This window comes from Ambystoma mexicanum, chromosome 5p (genome assembly GCF_040938575.1).
Source record: "Ambystoma mexicanum isolate Mex_15411 chromosome 5p, UKY_AmexF1_1, whole genome shotgun sequence".
NCBI classification, from domain to species: domain Eukaryota; kingdom Metazoa; phylum Chordata; class Amphibia; order Caudata; family Ambystomatidae; genus Ambystoma; species Ambystoma mexicanum.
The window spans coordinates 1049881800-1049901884 of NC_090930.1; the positions used below are offsets into that span (position 1 = coordinate 1049881800).

At 44.7% G+C, this 20085-nt stretch overlaps 1 protein-coding gene across 1 annotated transcript in view; it reads left to right on the forward strand.

Moving 5' to 3' along the window:
* The window catches only part of NOL7 (nucleolar protein 7), a 196260-nt gene that overhangs the window by 105826 nt on the left and 70349 nt on the right, over positions 1 to 20085 (forward strand). Inside the window, exon 5 of the mRNA XM_069613546.1 lies at positions 18769 to 18800. Within this exon, the coding sequence (XP_069469647.1) occupies positions 18769 to 18800 (32 nt within the window). The remainder of the gene's footprint in view (positions 1 to 18768; positions 18801 to 20085) is intronic.

Here is a 20085-nt window from a genome sequence, read left to right on the forward strand (position 1 = left end):
AGACATTGGGAGCGTTACAGAGTGGGCGCTCTTTTCGCTCCTTTCGTCCGTGTGGTGTCGTGAAATGCCCAGTTTACTTCCTCCAGAGACCGGGCTTGCGGTCGGTCTGGTTACTGCTCCCATGGGTATAGGAGGTTGGCGCAGAAGAGTCAGGACTTTCAGGCCTCCAGGAAAAGAGGTGCGCAGTCCTCCTCCAAGGGGAGACAGGCTAAGCCACAGCAATGACTGTGTTCAGGGAACTCTGCTGAGCGGCAGGGTAGCACTACACGTGGCTGAGTGGTGCAAGATTACATCGGACTGTTGGGTGTTGGACACGGTGCGTCTGGGCCACTCGCTGGAGTTAGTGTTCCCTGGTTCCCATTCCTCCAGTGTATTCCGTGCAACCTCACCTTCACATCCTGCGGCAGGAGGTTGTACTTACGTTACAGAAAGGGGCTATAATATTGGTTCCGGTGGCCGAGAAAGGCCAAGGGGTTTATTCCCGTTACTTTATGGTGAAGAAACCCAACGCAAGTGGCGACCCATTCTGGATCTTCGGGCGTTGAACAAGAATCTGCAACGCCTTAAGTTCAAGATGCTCACGCTTCAGGAAGTCATTAGGTCTGTACAGCCGGACGGGTTTCTGGCCTCGTTGGATTTACAGGATGCCTAGTTCCACATTCCCATGAGTCGAAGGCACTGCAAGTTTCTGCGATTTGTCGTAAGAGAAGATCATTGCCAGTTTCGGGTGCTCCCGTTCGGTTTAAAGTAGTCTCCCAGGATGTTTATAACATGTGTGGCTCCGACGGGAGGGTCATTGTATCTACCCATACCTGGATGACTGGCTGGTATGCGGTTCATCGCTGGGGGAGGCGCAGGGAAGTCTCGGCGCTACCATGCAGCTGTTGCAACGGCTACGCTTTGCCGTGAACTTCGAGAAGTCCTTTCTGTCACCCTCCAAGGACTTGGTGTTTCTGGGGGCTGAGTTTCAGACTCATCTGGGACTTGTGAATCCCTCGGGCGAGAGGGGTCTGAAGCTCTGGCGAAGGGCAGCAGAGTGGAAGATCGGTACAAGGGTGTCGGTCCGGACCTACATGTCGCTGCTGGGGGCCATGGCGTCCGGCATTCCGCTGGTGAAAAATTGTTGTCTCTTCATGAGGCTGGTGCAGGAGTTCCTCGCCGACTGGTGGGCTCAGTAGCGGCACGTGGTCCGACAAGGTGGTGATCGATGGCGGTCTGGTGGCAGCTCTTCGTTGGTGGGAGTACTTGGACAATCTGGTTCGGGGCATGACGTTGCTGGAACCGGAGTTCCAATTTACAATTTGCCTCAGACGGGATGGGGGCGCAGCTCGAGGGCTCACAGGTTCATGGCCTGTAGTCTCTGGAGTCGCGGTTCCACAATGTTCTTGAGTTGAGAGCGGTACATTGGGCCCTGAAATCGTTTCTGCCGTGCATACGCAGTTCGGTGGTGAGGGTGTTGACAGACAATACCACCACAATGTTTTATTTCAGGAAACGGGGGAAGGGGCGCACGCATTTCAGGGTGCTGTCGAAAGAAGCACAAGACCTTTGGCATTGGGCTCTGTTGTGCGACATTGGCTTTGTGGCGTTTCATCTGCCGGGAGTGTTGCATGTGCGGGCAGATGCACTCAGCAGGGATGTAGGCCAGCTCCACAAAGGGCAGCTGAAGGAGCAACAGGGGTCCAGTATCTTCCAGAAATGGGGCCGTCCTCTGTTGGATCTCTTCGCAATGAGGGAGAACAAACGGTGCAAGGAGTTTGCCAGCAGGTGAGCTCACCCGAGTCTCTAGGGGATGCGTTCTCGGTCCCATGGACAGACCGGTTCGATTATGCATTTCCTCCGTTTCTGCTCATTCTACTGACCCTCCAGTGGATTCGGAGATACCCATGGCGTGTGATTCTGGTAGCTCCGTTCTGGGCCAGGCAGCCGTGGTTCTCGGATCTCCTTCGTCTATCTGTAGCGGAGCCGATTCAGTTGGAAGTGACACCGGACCAGCTGTATCGGGACAAGGGCGCTGTCTGGCACCACGATCCGGGATCTCTCAGCCTGATGACTTGGGTCCTGACTTCTCCGAGTTTGGCCTGCTAAAGCTTTCCAGTGACTGTCTGCGCATTTTGGAGGCGGCAAGAGCTTAGTCCACGAATGCCTCCTATGCGTGTAAATGGAAATGATTGTGTGGTGTAAGGCCCAGCCTGGGGTGGACCCTTTGAACATTTCTCCGGAGCAAGTTCTCCCTACTTGTTGCAGTTGGCGAAAAAGGGTCTGGCCTTATCCTCCATAAAGGTACACTTGGCAGCAATTTCTAGATTTACTCGGAGGCGGCATGCAGCACCTCTGTTTAATGATCGTCTCATCAAGCATTTCTTGATGGGGTTGTTCCGTACATTGCCTCCGGTCAAGAGGTTTCCGCCGGTGTCTAGCCTTGGTTCTGTCAGGTCTGATGAGACTGCCGTTTGAACCGATGTTGTCGACTCCTTTGCAGTTTGTCTTGGAAGGTGGCTTTTCTGGTGGCTATTACTTCGGCCAGAAGGATGTCTGAGTTGCAAGCTTTAATTGTGAACCCTCCATACTTGAGGTTCAAGGACAAGGTGGTGTTGGCTACTAATCCGCACTTTATCCCAAAAGTGCCAACAACATTTCATGAACTCTTGTGTTGCCTGCATTCTTTGCTTCAGCCACCGCCACGCCTGCAGAACGGGCTTTACATTCGCTGGATGTGAAGAGGGCATTGCAGTTTTATTTGAATCTGAACTCAGGAGTTCAGACTTTCTAAACAGTGGTTTGTGGCTTATGGACCGTCGGTCAAGGGACGGACAATCTCCAAGCAAGGACTTTCTCGGGTGTCATCTGCTATCTCATTCTTTCACACTAAAGCTGGGAAGCCTTTGGAGAGGATTCGGAGGGCACACTCGATGAGGTCAGGGCTTCGGCGGCATTATGGTCAGGGATTCCGCTAGTGGACATTTGCCAGGCAGCCTCCTGGGCGGTGCCGCATACCTTTACTCGACATTACTGTCGAGCATGGTGCAGATGTGGAGGTGGGACGGGCGGTCCTGCAACGCCCGTTTGAATAAGGTAAGCCCCGCAGCTTCAGGGTATTTGTTTGAACTTGATCACTGGGTGGCTTTCTTGTCTCATGTATGTGATTCTGTTTCTATATTGGTTTGCATTTACACTCCTGCCATGCAAGATGGGTACTGCTATGTAATCTATTCACAGCATGTGAATCCATGAAAGATCCAATGCTGGAGAAGGGAGTAGTTTCTAACCTGTTAATCAATTTCTCCAGCGTTGGTATCGTTCATGGCTTCGCCGGCCGCCCCTGCATGCAAACCTGTTTCGGGTTGCCTCTACTTTGGAGGTTAAAATCTGAAGGGAAGCCGTGGGGGCGGGGCTATTTATACCCTACGTCCGATTGATGGTGACTAAAGCACCCAAAACAGGATGTTGATGGGACACTGAAGTGTCGAAGCTTTCCATAGGAAAACGTGAAGTTAAAATGACCGAGGTTCCCAGCCTGACAGGGAATATTCAGAGCATGTGAATCCATGAAAGATACCAACGCTGGAGAAATGGAGTTACAGGTAAGCAACTACTCCCTTCTTAATACACTGTTCCGGATTTGCATCTCCCTCTTCTTTAAGCATATTAATTCATCAAATGTGTGTTTTTTGTAAGACCGGGCCAATTCGTGGCAAAAGTGTGGTTTCAGATTCTCGTCTTAGTCACTGATTCTACTATTGTTGTCTAATCGATCAAGTGCTTCATTTAGGCGTGAACCATTTTTCCTATATTTTACCAAACAGTTTTTCTGAGTATTGACTACTACCGTTCCCTGCCATTGTTCCACTTTTTTGCTGAAACTCCAATCTAGAGAAGCCTCTAGACGTCGATGGTCACTAGTGGCACAATTCCCCCACATGGAAATAATCACATTTCATGAACAAACTTGGAGACAAGAATATGTAGTCAAGTGCGGATTCAGACACTCCTCGGACCCATGTACTTGCAGAAGGCATAAATCGCCCTGTATGGCCCCATTTACCATCCTGAGATCCCAGTCTCAAAAGGACAGCCACTTTTTCCCAATTTGCACTCACTGTCTTTAGTTTCTGACCCCACCCCCCAGAACAATTGAGGAGACATTGCAAATTCAGGTCACCCCCCACTAAGATGTTGCATCCGGATAGGATGCCTTAATCTGTGTCAGTACATCTGCCAATGCTTCCAAAAAGACTGACTTTTGAGGACAAATGGTTCCAATATACATTTTTGGCTATCAAATGTTCATTTCCCTCCTTTGATGGGACCCCAAGTTTAACTGCCAAAATACACGTTTGTTTGGTATCAATTCCTCTTCAAAGAAGAGTGAGGATTTGCAGGCTATCAATAACCCGCCTTTGGGTCTTCCTTTCCCTATGGGGGTTCCTGGTTGAGTGATCAGTGTAAACCCTTCTAATTCTGGAGGGTTCACTAACCATGTTTCTTGGAAAAGGATTAGTTCATTCTCCCCAAATGTCTGATCTTATTTTTGCATTTCTAAAAGAGCTAGAACCCCTTGTGTTCCTGCTCACCAACTTTATCCCCCCCCCCCAACTAAAGTGGAATCTGCCTTGCCCCCAATTTCTGGCAGACCTGGGTTATTTCAGGTAGCATAGACCACAGGGCAGATTGATCTCCACTTTTTGGATCCTGACCGGTAGCTGTTCTACCACTCAGCTGCTCCTCAAATTTTGATCCCTTTTTTTGGGAGCCTCCCTTGGGTCCCACCCCATTCTGTAATGGCAGAGATTTATGAACTAGACCCAATTTTAGGAGGGAATCAGCTGCTGATAAAACATCAGTAATACCATGCTGGGTGCCCCTCCAGCCCAGAGGAGCTTTCTGAGAAACCATTCAAATCGAGGGATCTCTATGGCTCTCTAGGATGTCATTCAGAACGTAAAGAATCTGGGGAGTGCAAGTTTTTGATTTTGAAATGGGGCAGCACAACCCAAATAAGTGCCAGTGTTGTCGGTACATATTGGCCTGAATGCGCTTTATGATTGGGGCCTAAATTCTTGAGCAATAAGGTGCAACTGTACCTACATCCATAAATCCCAAGTAAGCGTTTATTGCTAAGGATGCTGTCAATCTACAAGTGCTAGTACGTCAAGCATTCTGGTTAGTGTGCCAGATAACAAAGGTTTCAATGTAGTAATGGGAACAGTGAGGAGCCCAGTGGAACCCCACATTTTAGGTGTCTAGTGAGTAAAACTGAGCAAAGACAACCTTCCGTTCTGCCACAGGATGTCAACCAAGGCTTGGGTTGAAAGTTGGCTATTTCAGAGGAGTCCCATCTAGGGATTCTTGACGAGGACTGTTCTGTATGCAACCTTATGAGGTCCTGGGACAATTCTTGGGCTAAATTATCAGTTTTCTAGCTCTCGTGGCATTTTGAGAAGAGCTTTGCATATTCCTGGGAAGCCGGGGTCAGCAGCAGAGCCTGTATAATTTGCTTGTTCCACTAGCATGACTAATTCCTGGATGGAGGGGTGGAGGGGAGGGGTTAAACGAGACTAAACAAGTTGACTCCATGTCCTGACCCAGACAGGATGCAGTGGTTCAGCCTGTTTATTGAAGATATTTGACATTTTCTCAAATATTTCACAATGTGCTTGTGTAGGTACTGGTGCAACTGCTTGAGCCTAGGGTCTATGTAGATCTTAAATACTTATTTGGGTGCTTTGGTACTCCAGCTACTCCTGGAGGTTTTTAGTTTCACATGTAAAATACTATTTATAGAACCAGAAATCTGTGTAGAATTGGCTTGTCTTCCAAGTGTTTCCTTGCTTCTAACCGTTTAAGAGTGGACGCTTTGGGAATGTTCTTTGGGTGTATTATTAACGTATCATTGGAGTGATCACATTGTCCAGTCCAAGAATTCGTTAGTCTGGGCTGGCCTCAAGAGGGGCCTGATAGTCCTGAAATAGTTGAAAAGTCTCAACATATGAACCAACTTCTGCTTGTATTTGGCTTTCTTGAACAGATTGGTTGGGGTTATGGATACTTGATCTAGGCTGAATTTTTTTCAAAGGAGCATGGTATAATGGCTAGAACATGCATGTGGCAGTCATGTGCCAAAACTGGTGGAATCTTCCCCTTTGAAAATCGCAGTGACGGCGAGGCCAACTTCATGTTTGGACCATCCACCGCGTGAAGTCCCCAGAAAAGATGTGTGGGAATTGGCAGGCCCAAACTCCCCATCCTCCAGCCTGCTATTGCCACCACCTGATGTTGGATTGTAAGAACTGAACAATAACTGAAAAACTAGATTGGTTAGCTTGAGAAGTGAATATGCAATAGTGTCCTGGCGTCTGTATAGCAGAAGTGAGTTGTACTCGACAGATGTAAATGCAAATAGTTGGGAATCTGATTAGATGATGAAAGATTGATTTCTAATTGGGCACCACTTTTCTGGTTTCTGTACATTTCAATACATCACCTTGCAAACACCTGCACATTGTAAATTCTCCAGTTATTTGCTTGTATATAATAAATCTGTGATATTGCTGTCATATCATTTATGCTTGTAAATTCTGTATTCATTGTTCTTTATAAATGTATGTATTTTCATAACATGTAAGCTTAGCGCCCAGTTGCCTAAGGGCTCGGTGCACTCTATAAATAAACTAATAATTTTAAACAAATGCGATACCTAGTCTTGTAGGATGGGCCCTCAGTCTGGTGTTATCGTAGATTTTATGATAAACCAAACTTCCAGTCCCAGTGTGCGGATTAGGTCACATTTTTTGTCCTGTTTATTGGCAGAGCATGGAAGATCATCATTTCATTTTTAGGGGGGGGGCCTTTTGCTAATTATGTGAGTGCCCTAAATTTTGTGTTGGTTTCTTGGCCTTTATTTAGTGCTGTTAGAGGAATTTCTAATGAAGTCCCACTGCAGCTACAACTCTTCTGCTGTGCTCCAACCAGTAGCCCATGGCTGCCACAGCAGAAGTGCTCCTTGAGCACCATATGTTGTCCCTGGTGGAGTTGTCTCCCTGCATAAGTGTTGGGTTAGAAGATTGATGGCCGCTACATGGTGGTTTTTGTTATATTTTTTTGGGGCAGATTTTATTAAGAACAGGAGGACGCAGCAACACACCTGCCACCATGTAATCATGAATATATATAATAAACAGGAAGTAATATTACTCACTTTTTCAATAATATGAACTTCTCTTTAATAAAACAAAAATACATGTGAGAAGCAAATTTATCATTTGTGTATGATCCTTTTGGCAACTCATTAACAATCACACATTTAGATCTCTGCACATATAGTGACGCCTATTCATTAAAATCCCATGAAATAGGTCGTATACAACTTGACAAACTTTTTTTTTTAACCATAAAACACCACCTAAAGACAAATTCGACAGACTACTTGAAATTGACACTTTCACATTCATGAATAAACCATAGTACATCTAAATGCTAACTCTGCCAGTTTCTCGACAGTCGTTCTACTCCCTACATGCACACGTTTTGGCCCTACATCCGTGAATGCTCAACATGTGGTACTTTAAATCTTCTTGACCTCTGACATGGGTCTTAACCTGTGCACTTTCAGACCCCTAAGCTGGAGAGAACCTGGGAGTCTACAAATGTAAGTCACCATGGATGTGCACATTATGAAGAAACTTATGCAGATTTGTTTTATAATGTGGGGCCTTAACAAGATACCATCACTTGGGCTAGGTATCTGGCAATCTCGATTCCTTTTTCAGTTCTGCAGCTTGGAGCACAGTGCCTAAATATTCAGTTTATTGGTGTCCATACGCTACCCAGCTCCATTATGCGGCAATACACCACCAGTACCCTTTTACCATATTGGTAGCCAAATTCCTATATATGATGGCAACCAATGCATTTTTAAAATCCTACACGTGGACATTTTTTTTTGTTATGTTGTGTGGACCACACAGAATGGCAAACATTTGAATTCTGCCAAGTAGGCTTACTATAGTGGCACCATTTATGTATTGTATCCTAGTGTGCTGTAATGACTTTCTGCACATGCCATAAACCTTGTTCTGTGACAATTAACAGAATGTCATAAATATTACAAAAACTATTGATCCTAAGATTTCATCATTCCAAAGCTAAAACATATATAGCCTAGCAAAAGCTAATTTAAAGAAAGCAAAAAGAAAAAGCCATTTCTTATATATATATATATATATATATATATATATATATATATATATATATATATATATATGATTTTTTAAGATGTTCTTCCCACCCTAGTATCTTCAGTCTTTGTCGTGCACTAGTGGGATGAGACGAGGAATGCAACAAGTGATCCATCGGCAAGCACATAATTCTACAAACTGAAAATAAATCGCAGTAGTTTTGAAACAATGCTCTCCTTACATGAGATTTTGCATTCTTAAATCCACCATTGGATACTGCTGTAATGCCCAAGACACTGGCGGGTCAGTGGGTAACTGAAGGTACAACAAGACTGGGCTACATGCTGTGAGAATGGTGTCTGGCTTTAACTGGATGTTTGTCTCCTATATTTCTCAATCCACATGTAATATGTGGGCGTTTGGCTGGCCAGTCCTGCTGGGAGGCTACCAAAACGTTGAAAGGTGCACGCTTGTAGATTGGGGTATAGTTATCAGAGTGTGCGAGATTGGCTCTGCAGCCATCCCCCATCAGGACTGTGGCCCTTTTGAACTTGGGTCTGTTCTCTTCTGGTGGTTCCCTTGACTCCCCAGCAGGATAGATGTCGCCACTTTTACTCCTGTTAACTGCAAGTACAACTTGCCTTCACTTTCCCTCTCAGGTCGAGTCGACTATTGACTTTGCGCCATGGTTTCAAATGGACAAACCTTCTCGAACCTAACTCCCTGAAGATCCATTTCCCGTCTATGTTCCTTTGTGCCCATTTGGGCAATTAAAGCATTCACTGTAGTTTGAATACTTGCATGTGATTTTTAGGTCTTACTGAATAATACATTATTGCAACACACTCCTTTTTGTAAAGCCTGGCAAAGTAGATGGTATGGTACGAATTTGTTCGTTTACTTTTTCTACTCGTTTTGGTTGTAAGGCCTTTTATGGGTAGTTACAGTATAGTTTAACAGCAGTAAACTAACCAAAAGTATGTACTTTCATGTTTTGTGTCTTCCGACATGATTTTGTAGTAAAGGATGTATGTTTAATTAAATACTGGATGGGTTATTTTGCTGTGTAATTATGTAGTTCTAACTGTACCTTGATAATGGCCCGCTCTACACTGGGTGAAGCCAGATTGCTCTGGCACATTAGAGCTTGGACCACTCACCACACCTTGGTTTGGCCTTCTTGAACCTCCCTCGTCAGCGTCCCTCAGATAAACCTGCCTAGCAGTGTTTAACTAATGCCCATTTCGGGATGTTCTTGGGTCTTTCACCTGTCAGAAGACACCACATTTTGTCCTGGAGTGTATAACCTGTTGTAGTCAGTTTACTTGGGTTTTCTGGGGCAAGAATCTCTGGATCGGATCATTTAGAATGCACTTCTGCTGGGGTTTAATGTAGGTTTCCTTAAAGGATAGTTCCGGGACTTTTTTTTTTATTGTCCCTACGGTTCGGCCATGTGTTTTTAAGCATAAATCGGTAGATCGTAGAAAACTTTCCTATGGACCTTACCCGACTTTTCGTCCATTAACGCACTCGAAATCAGCCGCCATTTTCTGATAATCCTATCATTTCCCCCCCATCGCCCTGGCTCACCTGCTTTTGCGGCACTAAATCAAATCCCCCGCCCCTGAAACAGACTTTATCAAAACATTCATATTCCCCGCCTCTATCCGTGACGTGACTGTGCTGCGTAGGCAAACGCGCCCAGGGGTCTTCTACGCGACTACACACAGAACCCGGAAACCAACACAGATCAGCTCAGAACACAGCGCGCCACAATTGGGAATATGAAACTGTACTTTTAAATCAAACCGCAAGATTGTAAATTTGGTAAAGTACATTTATTTGACATCAAATGTTTAGAGAATATTCAGCGATTTGCATTTTTATTTGCTCACGTTCCAAAAAGTTCGTTTTGAGGCACGCAATGTTCCTTTGCTGTACACAGGGTCTTAGATCATCTCGCAATACAGCGCCACAATTCGGAATATGAAACTGTGGTTTAAAAGCAAACGGCAAGATTGTCCATTTGGCAAAGTACATTTATTGGACATCAAATGTTTAGAGAATATTCTGCGATTTGCATTTTTCTTTGCTCTCGATCCAAAATAGTTCGTCTTGAGGCAAGCGATGTTCGTGTGCAGTACACAGGGTGTTGGTTTACGATAAAATAAGCTCTTCGGTCGCACTGATAATCGCATGGCTGTTCCAACAACGAGGCACTAGGCCACCACAACGGTCTGTATGTTGCATCTAGCCGTTAGTACCGCGTAAGGGCATACTTGTACTTGGCGATCGTCCCATAAAATGGTCAGGGTGGTAACGTTGTTCACGCGGAGAAGCAACTGGCGGTTGAAAAACCCATCCGCCGGTGTCTGGTACTCGTGACACAGACAATAATGGATGATGTACCTGTTTGAAAAACATAAAATGAAATTAGTCTCACCATCAGATCTTTATTAAAATTATTCATTTTATATATTAGGTCGGGAAATTATTTCATAGCTAGGACAGTGCAACTGGGTATTATACGTCAAGGGGGGGCTGTAGGATACTGAGACAGTCCCCCAGTGCAGGGGTTGACAGGGAGGCAGTGCAGGTGGAGAGTGGAAGGGCCCAGGACCGAGGTCGCAGACAGTGGACCAGTTGTAGCAGGGGAGAGGGAGAGAGAAAGCAGAAGCAAAGAGGAAGGTTTTGAGGTGCTTCCGTAAAAGGAGATGGTTCTCCTCAAGATAGTGCGCGGTACAAAACAATATGCCACATAGAACGAACAAGTACAACTTAACCCGTCTTTAAAGCTACTGTATAGTAATTAAATTGCGGTATAAACTCATCTAAAGAGTTACTTACATTATATTTGCATTTTCCATTGTGTCTGTGCGTAGGGCAGCCCCGAAATACCACTCCTTCTATGCCGACGTTATTTCTTCTAATGAACGAACATTAAATGGCTTTCGTTTCTGAAATTATATTCATTATCGTTTCTTACGTTATTGCCCCACACCCCCAAAAAGAAGTCTTTCGGGATGGTCCCGGCCTGTCAAGGTCAAATAACAATAGAACCTTATACTGAGTCGTGGGCTATTCCGGCACCCGAGCAAAAAATCAAAGCAGCTGACCTTCACTTTGAACGAGCACACATTCCTAGTTAGCTACATTCAGTGCAAGGCCATCTCACAGGACTCACAGAGCAATCACTTTTATTTACACAATACATAGCTACACATATTCAATGGGCCTGCGACATGAGGAGACTCGAGAGAACAGACAATCAAATTACAATCATTTAAACCGTGATGTGTATTTCTCAATGAGCTCTTCTTTAGGTGGACATGGAACAGAGGCAATGTTGGGTGGCAATGCAGTTGTCCCCTGCACAGGTTCGTTCACAACTCCATGTATGTGCCTATCTAGGACATCAACAATAAGTCTCTCAATGTCATATTGCATATCCTCAAACACTGGTTTGATAACCCATTGTTTACTTCTTTTTGTGAAGGCCTTATCGTAGCGAAGCGTCCCTAAAGTTCCGGTCGTCCTACTTTGTTGACGGCCAACATTATGGTTCTGTGCCAAGACCGCTAGAAGAGTCCGATTTTATCATGCCCTCCATGCCAAAATGCAATCGTTTTGGCCTGTACTTTAGGCACATATTGTGGAACACCTCCAAATCTCCTGTGTGGCAGAATTCCGTGAGTCCCCTCAAATCTCTTGTTATAGTTTTATCAAATACAATCTTTTCAATGGCTTTGTGAGTGGGTGATGAAGGAATCAACCACTTCTTCTTCCGTGCCTCCTCTGTGGACAAATGGCCATGTTCACAATTGTGGAAATGTTGGTTCGTGTTCCAGCGGTGAACGTTGCTACAGTGTAACATTACTGACCGCCATTTTTCCAGTAGAATTTCCAACGACCCTCCACATGTTTTTGAGCTCCACCAAAGATGGTTGCTGATTGACTTGGACCACTTTGAAATACCTTGCATATCTTTTTTTTTTTTACCTGCAGCCGACATTTTTTTATTGTTTTTGCAAGATGCCAAACGTCAAATTGGTGATTTATATTTTTGTACTCTTCTCTCATTGTCTTGGCAATTGAAACGTGTCTGTCCGTGGCTATCAGGTCGATCACCATTCCCCGCGATTGTAGTTCTTGCAATGATGCTACAAAGCCAACTTTCTCCATGGCCACTGAGGATGTACTTTGTGACACCTGCACGACCACCGAACTCACAATTTTCTTACTTTCCATGTCCTGAAAGTGGTAGGTGCAGTACTTGGCTGAAAATCCTGGGCTGTCGCACTGTCCATCACCGGCTAGCCTGAACCTTTTGCCCGCGAATGTACTATCAATAGACATTTTTTCCATTCTCCAAGCTTCGCTAATGGCTGGAAATAGATAATCGGTTTGGTATTTGTAGAACTGAGTTTTCGCAATGAAATGGATTCCCACAAACTGAAAGAAAGACTCTAACTTTTTAAAACTTGAACCACTAAAAAGTGCAGCCGCTGCACAAAGTAGATTGCCTGCTGGCAGTTGCCCCAGCATGGGTTGTGCAGACCATGAGAAAGCATGATATTTTGTACAGGTGGCATGTATTTTAAGGTTAGTGCCTCGAATTGCACGAGTCACATTAATCAATGGCTCCCCACATACTTCCCCACCAACCGAATGCCCACATTTCATCCGAATAATAATATCAATCAAACAACTATCGAATACAATGAATTTGGCCTCTTTCCTTATACTGTCACTCTGCATCCCAGCTGGTTCGGCCTGTAACGTTGAGGACATGTCACTCACATGAAAGGTAGAATCTCTGATATCGTCTTCCGCTATGTTCAGTGATATTGATGGTGTTTCATTGTCGTCCACTTCATTCTCTTCCATTGCAACATCTGTTCCTTCTCCGGCGATGGGTGAATAAAACAATTTCTTCAACTTTCTCGCGGTCTTAGTTTTTGCGGGTGTGGATTCTGTGAATTGATCTCCGACTGCATCCGAACTACCAGGAGGACATTCACTATCAATGGCTGGTGGTGGTATAGCTCCGTTGTCAATCACTTCATATTCTTCCCATTGGCACGATGCATCTCCAGTCTCAAGTCCCTGCCAAAAGGTTTGACAAGCAACATCTCTCGTTCGCTTCACTGTCTGTGTAGATCTAGTTCGTACACCCACTCGCAACTAGAGGACAGATTGGAAAAGGGATGTTCAGTTTAAACACAACTTAACAGTATTGAACTATTAACAGTGAAAAACAACATAATATAGTGACCAGGACACTAACCTTCTTTTGCTTTCTTTTCTTTGAAACTTTCTTGCCTCGAACTTCAACATCAGGACGCTGTTGCTCCGACTCGTGTGTGCATGTCTCCACTTCCTCTTGCGCTGCAACGACTATATTTTCATAAGCACATCCATCACGCACTGACGCTCCATCGACTCCCTGAAACATAGAACTTCCATTAGTATGTATAATAATATTGAAAACACAAAATGTACTTGGGGACCAATACCCACGTACATCTCAATAGCAAAACACGAATGAACGCTTTCTGTAGAACATTCAAACGACAATTATTCACGCATTGTTGATCTAGTTAGATGGAACTGTCAAGATCCATACCTCGGGCTCCTCATAGACTTCCATTGATGATATTATTGAAGATGATGCTTCAGTAACTCCCTGAAACACAGTAATTGCATTAGTATGGTTTTCTATTTTGTTAAAAAGAACATAAACTTTGTGCAGGCGTCAACGGCTCATCTAAATAGACCTGCACAAATGATCAGTTGTCTAAAATAAATAATGGATATGTAAATATGATTCGATTTGCTCGATCGTTGGAAGTGTCACCACCCAGAGATCTGCATCAACTACTAGGGGTGATGTTCTTGTAGAAGAAGCTCCGTCATCTCCCTGAAACATAGTACTTGCGTTAATAAAGAAGGAAGTATAGCGGATGTAATCACGTCATATGATTTCGCTTGATCGAACTGTCAGTATCCATACCTCGAAATGCATAAGAACATCAAGGGACGATGTAACTGCGGTGCACACTTCTGCAAGCTAGTGCGCCGACCCGTAACTGCATGCTCCCCCTTCTTCTTGGACTAATGCTCCATCGACTCCCTGAAACATAGGACATTCATTAGTAATGAACACAATATTGAAAAAAGAAGACACATAGGAGGGCAACGACAGAAGGACATATCAATGGCTAAAAACGAAAGAAACATTGTGTGTAACAATCACGCTACAAGAATGCAAGATCTGATGATCTCCATCGATGGAACTGTCCGGAAACGTACCTCGAGCATCTGAGTGACATCAACGGTTGTCGTCAATGCGTTGGACTCCTCAGCATCTCCCTGAAAGACAGTACTTGCATTATTTTGGATAACAATAATTATAACTGAAAACAAAGACTAGAGGACGAGTACAAGGGTGTACCATTAGGTAAAATAATCACACGATAAATTAAAACTATTGATTTACATGCCTAAAACAAGTCAGTGGCAGAATAGCTAAGTAAGATTACCCGATAGGCGCTTGAAGTGGCTGATGACTGCAATAACGACACGGATGGAGAATCTTCCGCCTTCATATTGAGTGGATACATAAATGGGGAAATTATTGTTAGCTAATGCTACACACTACCGCAAGGCCGAGAGATAAATACGTAAACTTGACTCACCAGTGGAGGGATGTGGACGAATAGAGTGGGAATAGCGGTTGAGAGCAATTTTCGCCTCGCTTGCGGTTTGTTCTTCTTTATTGGCAATGATGTGGAGTACATGTCTGAGCTAAAGTGCCTGCTGCAGATGCGGTATCGATCACCCCTCTTGTCCGCAAAGACTTCTAGGACTCTACTTTCAAGCTCAGACGGTGGATATCCGCAATATCGGACCCATTCTCTTATCTGATCTATTGTCTTAGGGAAAACATGCATTATAGTACCTTCAGATTTATTATGGTTCTTCGAAGGGCAACCGCCAATGGAACAGGCAGGCATTGTGGAAAGTTCTGAAAAGTAAAGATCAACAATACTCTATGAATACCAATGTGTTAAAAAATTAAATGACACAAGGTTCAATGCAAGGTTCGTTTTGGTTCTTGGAACTATACACGTTATTCACATGCGGATAAGTATTTGAATAACTTAAAAAAAATAGAAAGATAATTTGACTAAACTCAGAACATGTGACTAGTTCCTTGCATGTACTGTCTTGAACGAAAAGAAATTGGACGCAAAATGATTATGGTACATGGCCTTACCTTGACGAACAAACAGTTAGATGCAGGGATCAGAGTAGTTTCTTGTCGTAGAACAGGGAGCAGTTCACAGGTTTGCAAACTGACGAGTTTCCTCGAAGTGGTCACGGAAGTTCACAGAGACGAAGAGCAGATAACCAGCACCTTCACGGGTTGACTAGCAAAGCGCAAAGAAGTTCTCATTAGAAATATGAAGTGGGTTATAAAGAATTCGAAACAGGGGTGTGTTTGTGAATGAATGACGTGTATATGTCGTGGCAATATGCGGTTTGCAGGGGGCCGTCCAGCGTGAGGGGGGATGCTTGGCAGGAGTCACGGGGTCTGGAGGTAGACATGGGAACAACAACCCATGCTCTATAGACCACTTTGAAGTGTACATGGTCTTTGGCACCTCTTGGCCTTTATCGCTCCCTGACAGCTCCACTTGCCAGCACAAGTACCCCGGTGCGAACTGCCTTTGATAGGGCGGGGGGGGGGTGGATTGGGGCGGTGGTCGTGCAGACAAGACACAGGAAGACTCGTGAATGGAGACACACTTATGTGGATTGCAGGGGGCCGTCCAGCGTGAGGGGGATGCTTGGCAGGAGACACGGGGTCTGGAGGTAGACATGGGAACAACAACCCATGCTCTATAGACCACTTTGAAGTGTACATGGTCTTTGGCACCTCTTGGCCTTTATCGCTCCCTGACAGCTCCACTTGCCAGCACAAGTACCCCGGTGCGAACTGCCTTTGATAGGGCGGGGGGGGGGGGTGGATTGGGGCGGTGGTCATGCAGACAAGACTAGTTTGCCGCAGGGCCTCACCAAGGAGAGGCCATCTAACTGCATGTAAGAGGCAGACTGCAAGATCTAGTACATGGAAGGCAGGGGTGTGAGTTTATAAATACCTCACCCTCCCAGGAGAATATATGGGTGCAGTTCACCCTGGAGACCCTGGATGCCTAGGGCCAACGGCCCTTCCTTTTATTGCCAACGCTTGAACAAAGTGGTGTGGTAAGTATTTTTGGGGGAGGAGGCAAGGCCGGGAGGCTTGATGCCAACCCGCAAAATAACATATGTATGTCTGCTGCATATGGGTTCAACGGTTATGTGGATTGAAGGTGGGCGGCCAGCGTGAGGGAGGATGCTGGCCGGAGACATGTGGTGTGACAAGGCACAGGAAGACTATTCAATGGAGACACACTAGATTCATTTAAAAAATCAAAACAACCATTGTTAAAATATATGTTGGGTTTTATTTTAGATCTTAATTTCAATTGAACATAAATAATAAACATTACACATTGTAAAGTTCCGGTTGCAGCACATCCAGGGAAAATCCGCGGTATTGTCCACTGTCGTTGGGGAAATGTTGTCTAATGGCAAGTACCGCACAGGCAGGTAATACTCTCCGAACGCGGTGTCCGAGCCTCCCGTGAAGCAACGATAGGCCACCAGCCTGTACCACCTGTGAAAATGAAAGATGCAAACTGTATTAAAATGACAAAACTTTCTTATCACTGTCGATTCAGGTACAAAATGTCATTCTGCTTGGAAAAAAATTCTATCTAGAAAATGCACAATATGGAACCAATTTACATGCATTCGAATGATATGTAGATGTAATTTTATATGTGGGAGACGACCATGAAATAGTAGTGGCATCACTGACATCACAACCAGAGTATACTTACTCGTTACTCGGATTACGCGGACGAACAGTGCCGCGAAGTTCGTGCATAAGCACCATCATCATCCTCAACACGGTCCGTGAGAGGCAGGCTTCCCTGAACTCTGGCAGCTCGGTGATGCATTGCGGACTTGGCTCGCCTTCCGAAATGTAGGCCAAGCACCCGGAATTTTCACGGCAGCAGCAGTTCTCCTCAGTTGGCATTAGCTCGCACCGATTGCACGTGCACCAGGTGGAGACGCCGTCCATGCGACATGGTCCAGGCTCTTCATCCGTTGACAGGTCCTCCCAACTGCCGTCCGAATCCCCATCGTTTTCGCGTGCTTGCCTTTCCAGTAGTTCTTCCTCGGTGTACTCGGGCTCGTACATATACGGCATTATTGTAGCCATTGTGTGGTAAAGAAAGTAAAATAATTTACAGAGATGGTACAGGTGTTCACAAGGCCTAGAAGCGGCGAAGGTAGCTGACCAGAGCACAGAAACGAGTCACAGAATACTCAAAGTAACACAGAGAGAGTAATGGAATCGAAAATCTGCTGCTGTGTGTTGTGAAACGGTGTATTTATACTTATTGAGGAAAGAGGCGTCCTGCCATTTCCATGGCGACACTTCATTAGCTGAGGCGCAGCGATTGTTGACACGAAACGTGCTTTGGCGTTGGGAAATGGGCGGTACGCGTCTGCTGATGTCAGGCTCAGGGGCGGGGGATTTGATTTAGTGCCGCAAAAGCAGGTGAGCCAGGGCGATGGGGGGAAATGATAGGATTATCAGAAAATGGCGGCTGATTTCGAGTGCGTTAATGGACGAAAAGTCGGGTAAGGTCCATAGGAAAGTTTTCTACGATCTACCGATTTATGCTTAAAAACACATGGCCGAACCGTAGGGACAATAAAAAAAAAGTCCCGGAACTATCCTTTAATTTGGATGTTCCTACACAGAGGTACAACTTCACAAGTGAGGTACTTCATATTTTCAGAAATTGTCCATGGTTTCTGACATTTCTCCTGACTAATGCAGTTAATGTCATGAGGTTTAGGTTTGCAGCTTTATATGGTGGCTCGAACAATGAAGAGTGAGAAACTAAGTGGGAGGGAAGGAATCTGAAGAGGGGGTGAAAAAGAAGCTTTGACTGTCATGGGTAAATGGAAGTGTCATTCGTGCACATTTTATATCAACCTAAGGCACTTTTTTTTTTTACACTGGGATAGGAACCAGAGATGGGGAAAGTGGGGGTAGGCAAATTAGTGATATCAGAAAAACGGTAAAAGGGATCTACCAGAGTAAGTGCAAAATAGTGCATGCCTGGTTCACAAATGGCGAGCCCACCAAACACTTGCACTCCCCACCTCAGCACAACATAACTTCTGTTGACCTCCCCATGCCTCTACTAGGTAAAGGAACACCGGAGTCCATAAACCTATAATGCAATAAACCATCTCCAATTTGTTAAGTTTGGGATTTCCACAAAGCAAGAAGGGTTTTGGCCACCCAAAGAACCTGAACCACAGTTTTCCAACCCAATGTCTTTTCCAGAAATAGAGTGCTATGATCTATTGAGTATGCCTTGCATGTGTGCTTGATTTACAGCTGCTCTGTTCACCTTTTTGCCAACAGTCAAAATATTTCCTTTTTCTTTTTCCATAGGCTAGAGGAAAAACCTACCGCACAAGAGAAAGGTATAGTAGATTATGTATTTTTTTTTAAAAAAATTCTCAAGCATGCAAAAACAATCTGTTCATAGGAAGAGAATGCGGTAAATAATTGTAAGAGGAGCTACAATATGACGAGAGGGAAGGAGCTACAATATGACGAGAGGGAAGGGCAGCAAGTCGTGTCGGAGGGATAATGCAATGTTTTTATTTTAGGTGTTGTAATGTGCCCATTAAAAATGCATTAATGAACCTTGAAGCTTTTCGCCTACTTTTTTTCAATTTAATTTTTTTTAGTTTTTGCTGAGCATTAAATATTACAGAACTTGTGTATAATTCCCCTCTGGGTTCTTTGCTGGACAGACTTGCTGTGCTTCAAGATCGTACCACCACCAGCAAGCAGCTGTGCACCAAGTGGTGGGAGCGATTCAACCAGTATTTGGCCACCAAAATAATTCACTTCGACACATTAGTCTCTTTCCCTGGACCTCGTACGGCAGGCATCACCCGCTGCCTGGAACTCGGATGGCAGGTACCACTACCTGGAGAGACACGCCTTTGCAGAGCCAACACAGATTGTGTAGGCATGCCATTTTTACTGTTCTTCGTGATCCTAAGAAAGATGGACCAAAAAAACAATGACTAGGGTGTTCAATGTGCTGTGGTAGTCCTTTGACTGCAATATGCCAATATATGGTAGTCAATGTACTAAGGACACAAGCTGGTATAGCCAAAAGGAAACTTTGACTCTGTACCCAACCAATTCCCTGATGCATTTTCTGAGTGAAAACACTAACACAGGGACACAAGTGAGTGCTCTGAGCACCATGAACTCTGGAGCCATATGTGCTACTAAGGGTATGCTGGGAAAGATTTCTCGTTTACAGTAACTTTCCTTCCATTTCTATGGACCCCCAAACCTTTTGCTTTTTATATTTGATTCTGACCTGCTCTTTTTGCAGTGCAGCCTTTGTGTTCATTACACTGGCTTTTGCTCATTTATCGTGGGAAACCTACATGTCCTTCAGGCTTAGTACTTGGAAACATTGTCTCCCTTTGTCTTGTTAGTTTAATTCCACTTTTGGTAACTTGTTATCACTTTGGTCACTTGCTCATTGTACAGTGCATCTTACAATGCAGTACAATGAGGTAAACCTTTTGTTTTGCTCTGTTAGGAGGAATTATCAGAAATGTGGTAATTCCTCTCTACCTTAGAGACCCCCAGCAACTTTGCTGGATTTTGAGGAATTTATGTTTTAACCTGTAGAGTGAGACCCTTTTTCCCCACTCTCTCATGTATTTTTTTTGTTCT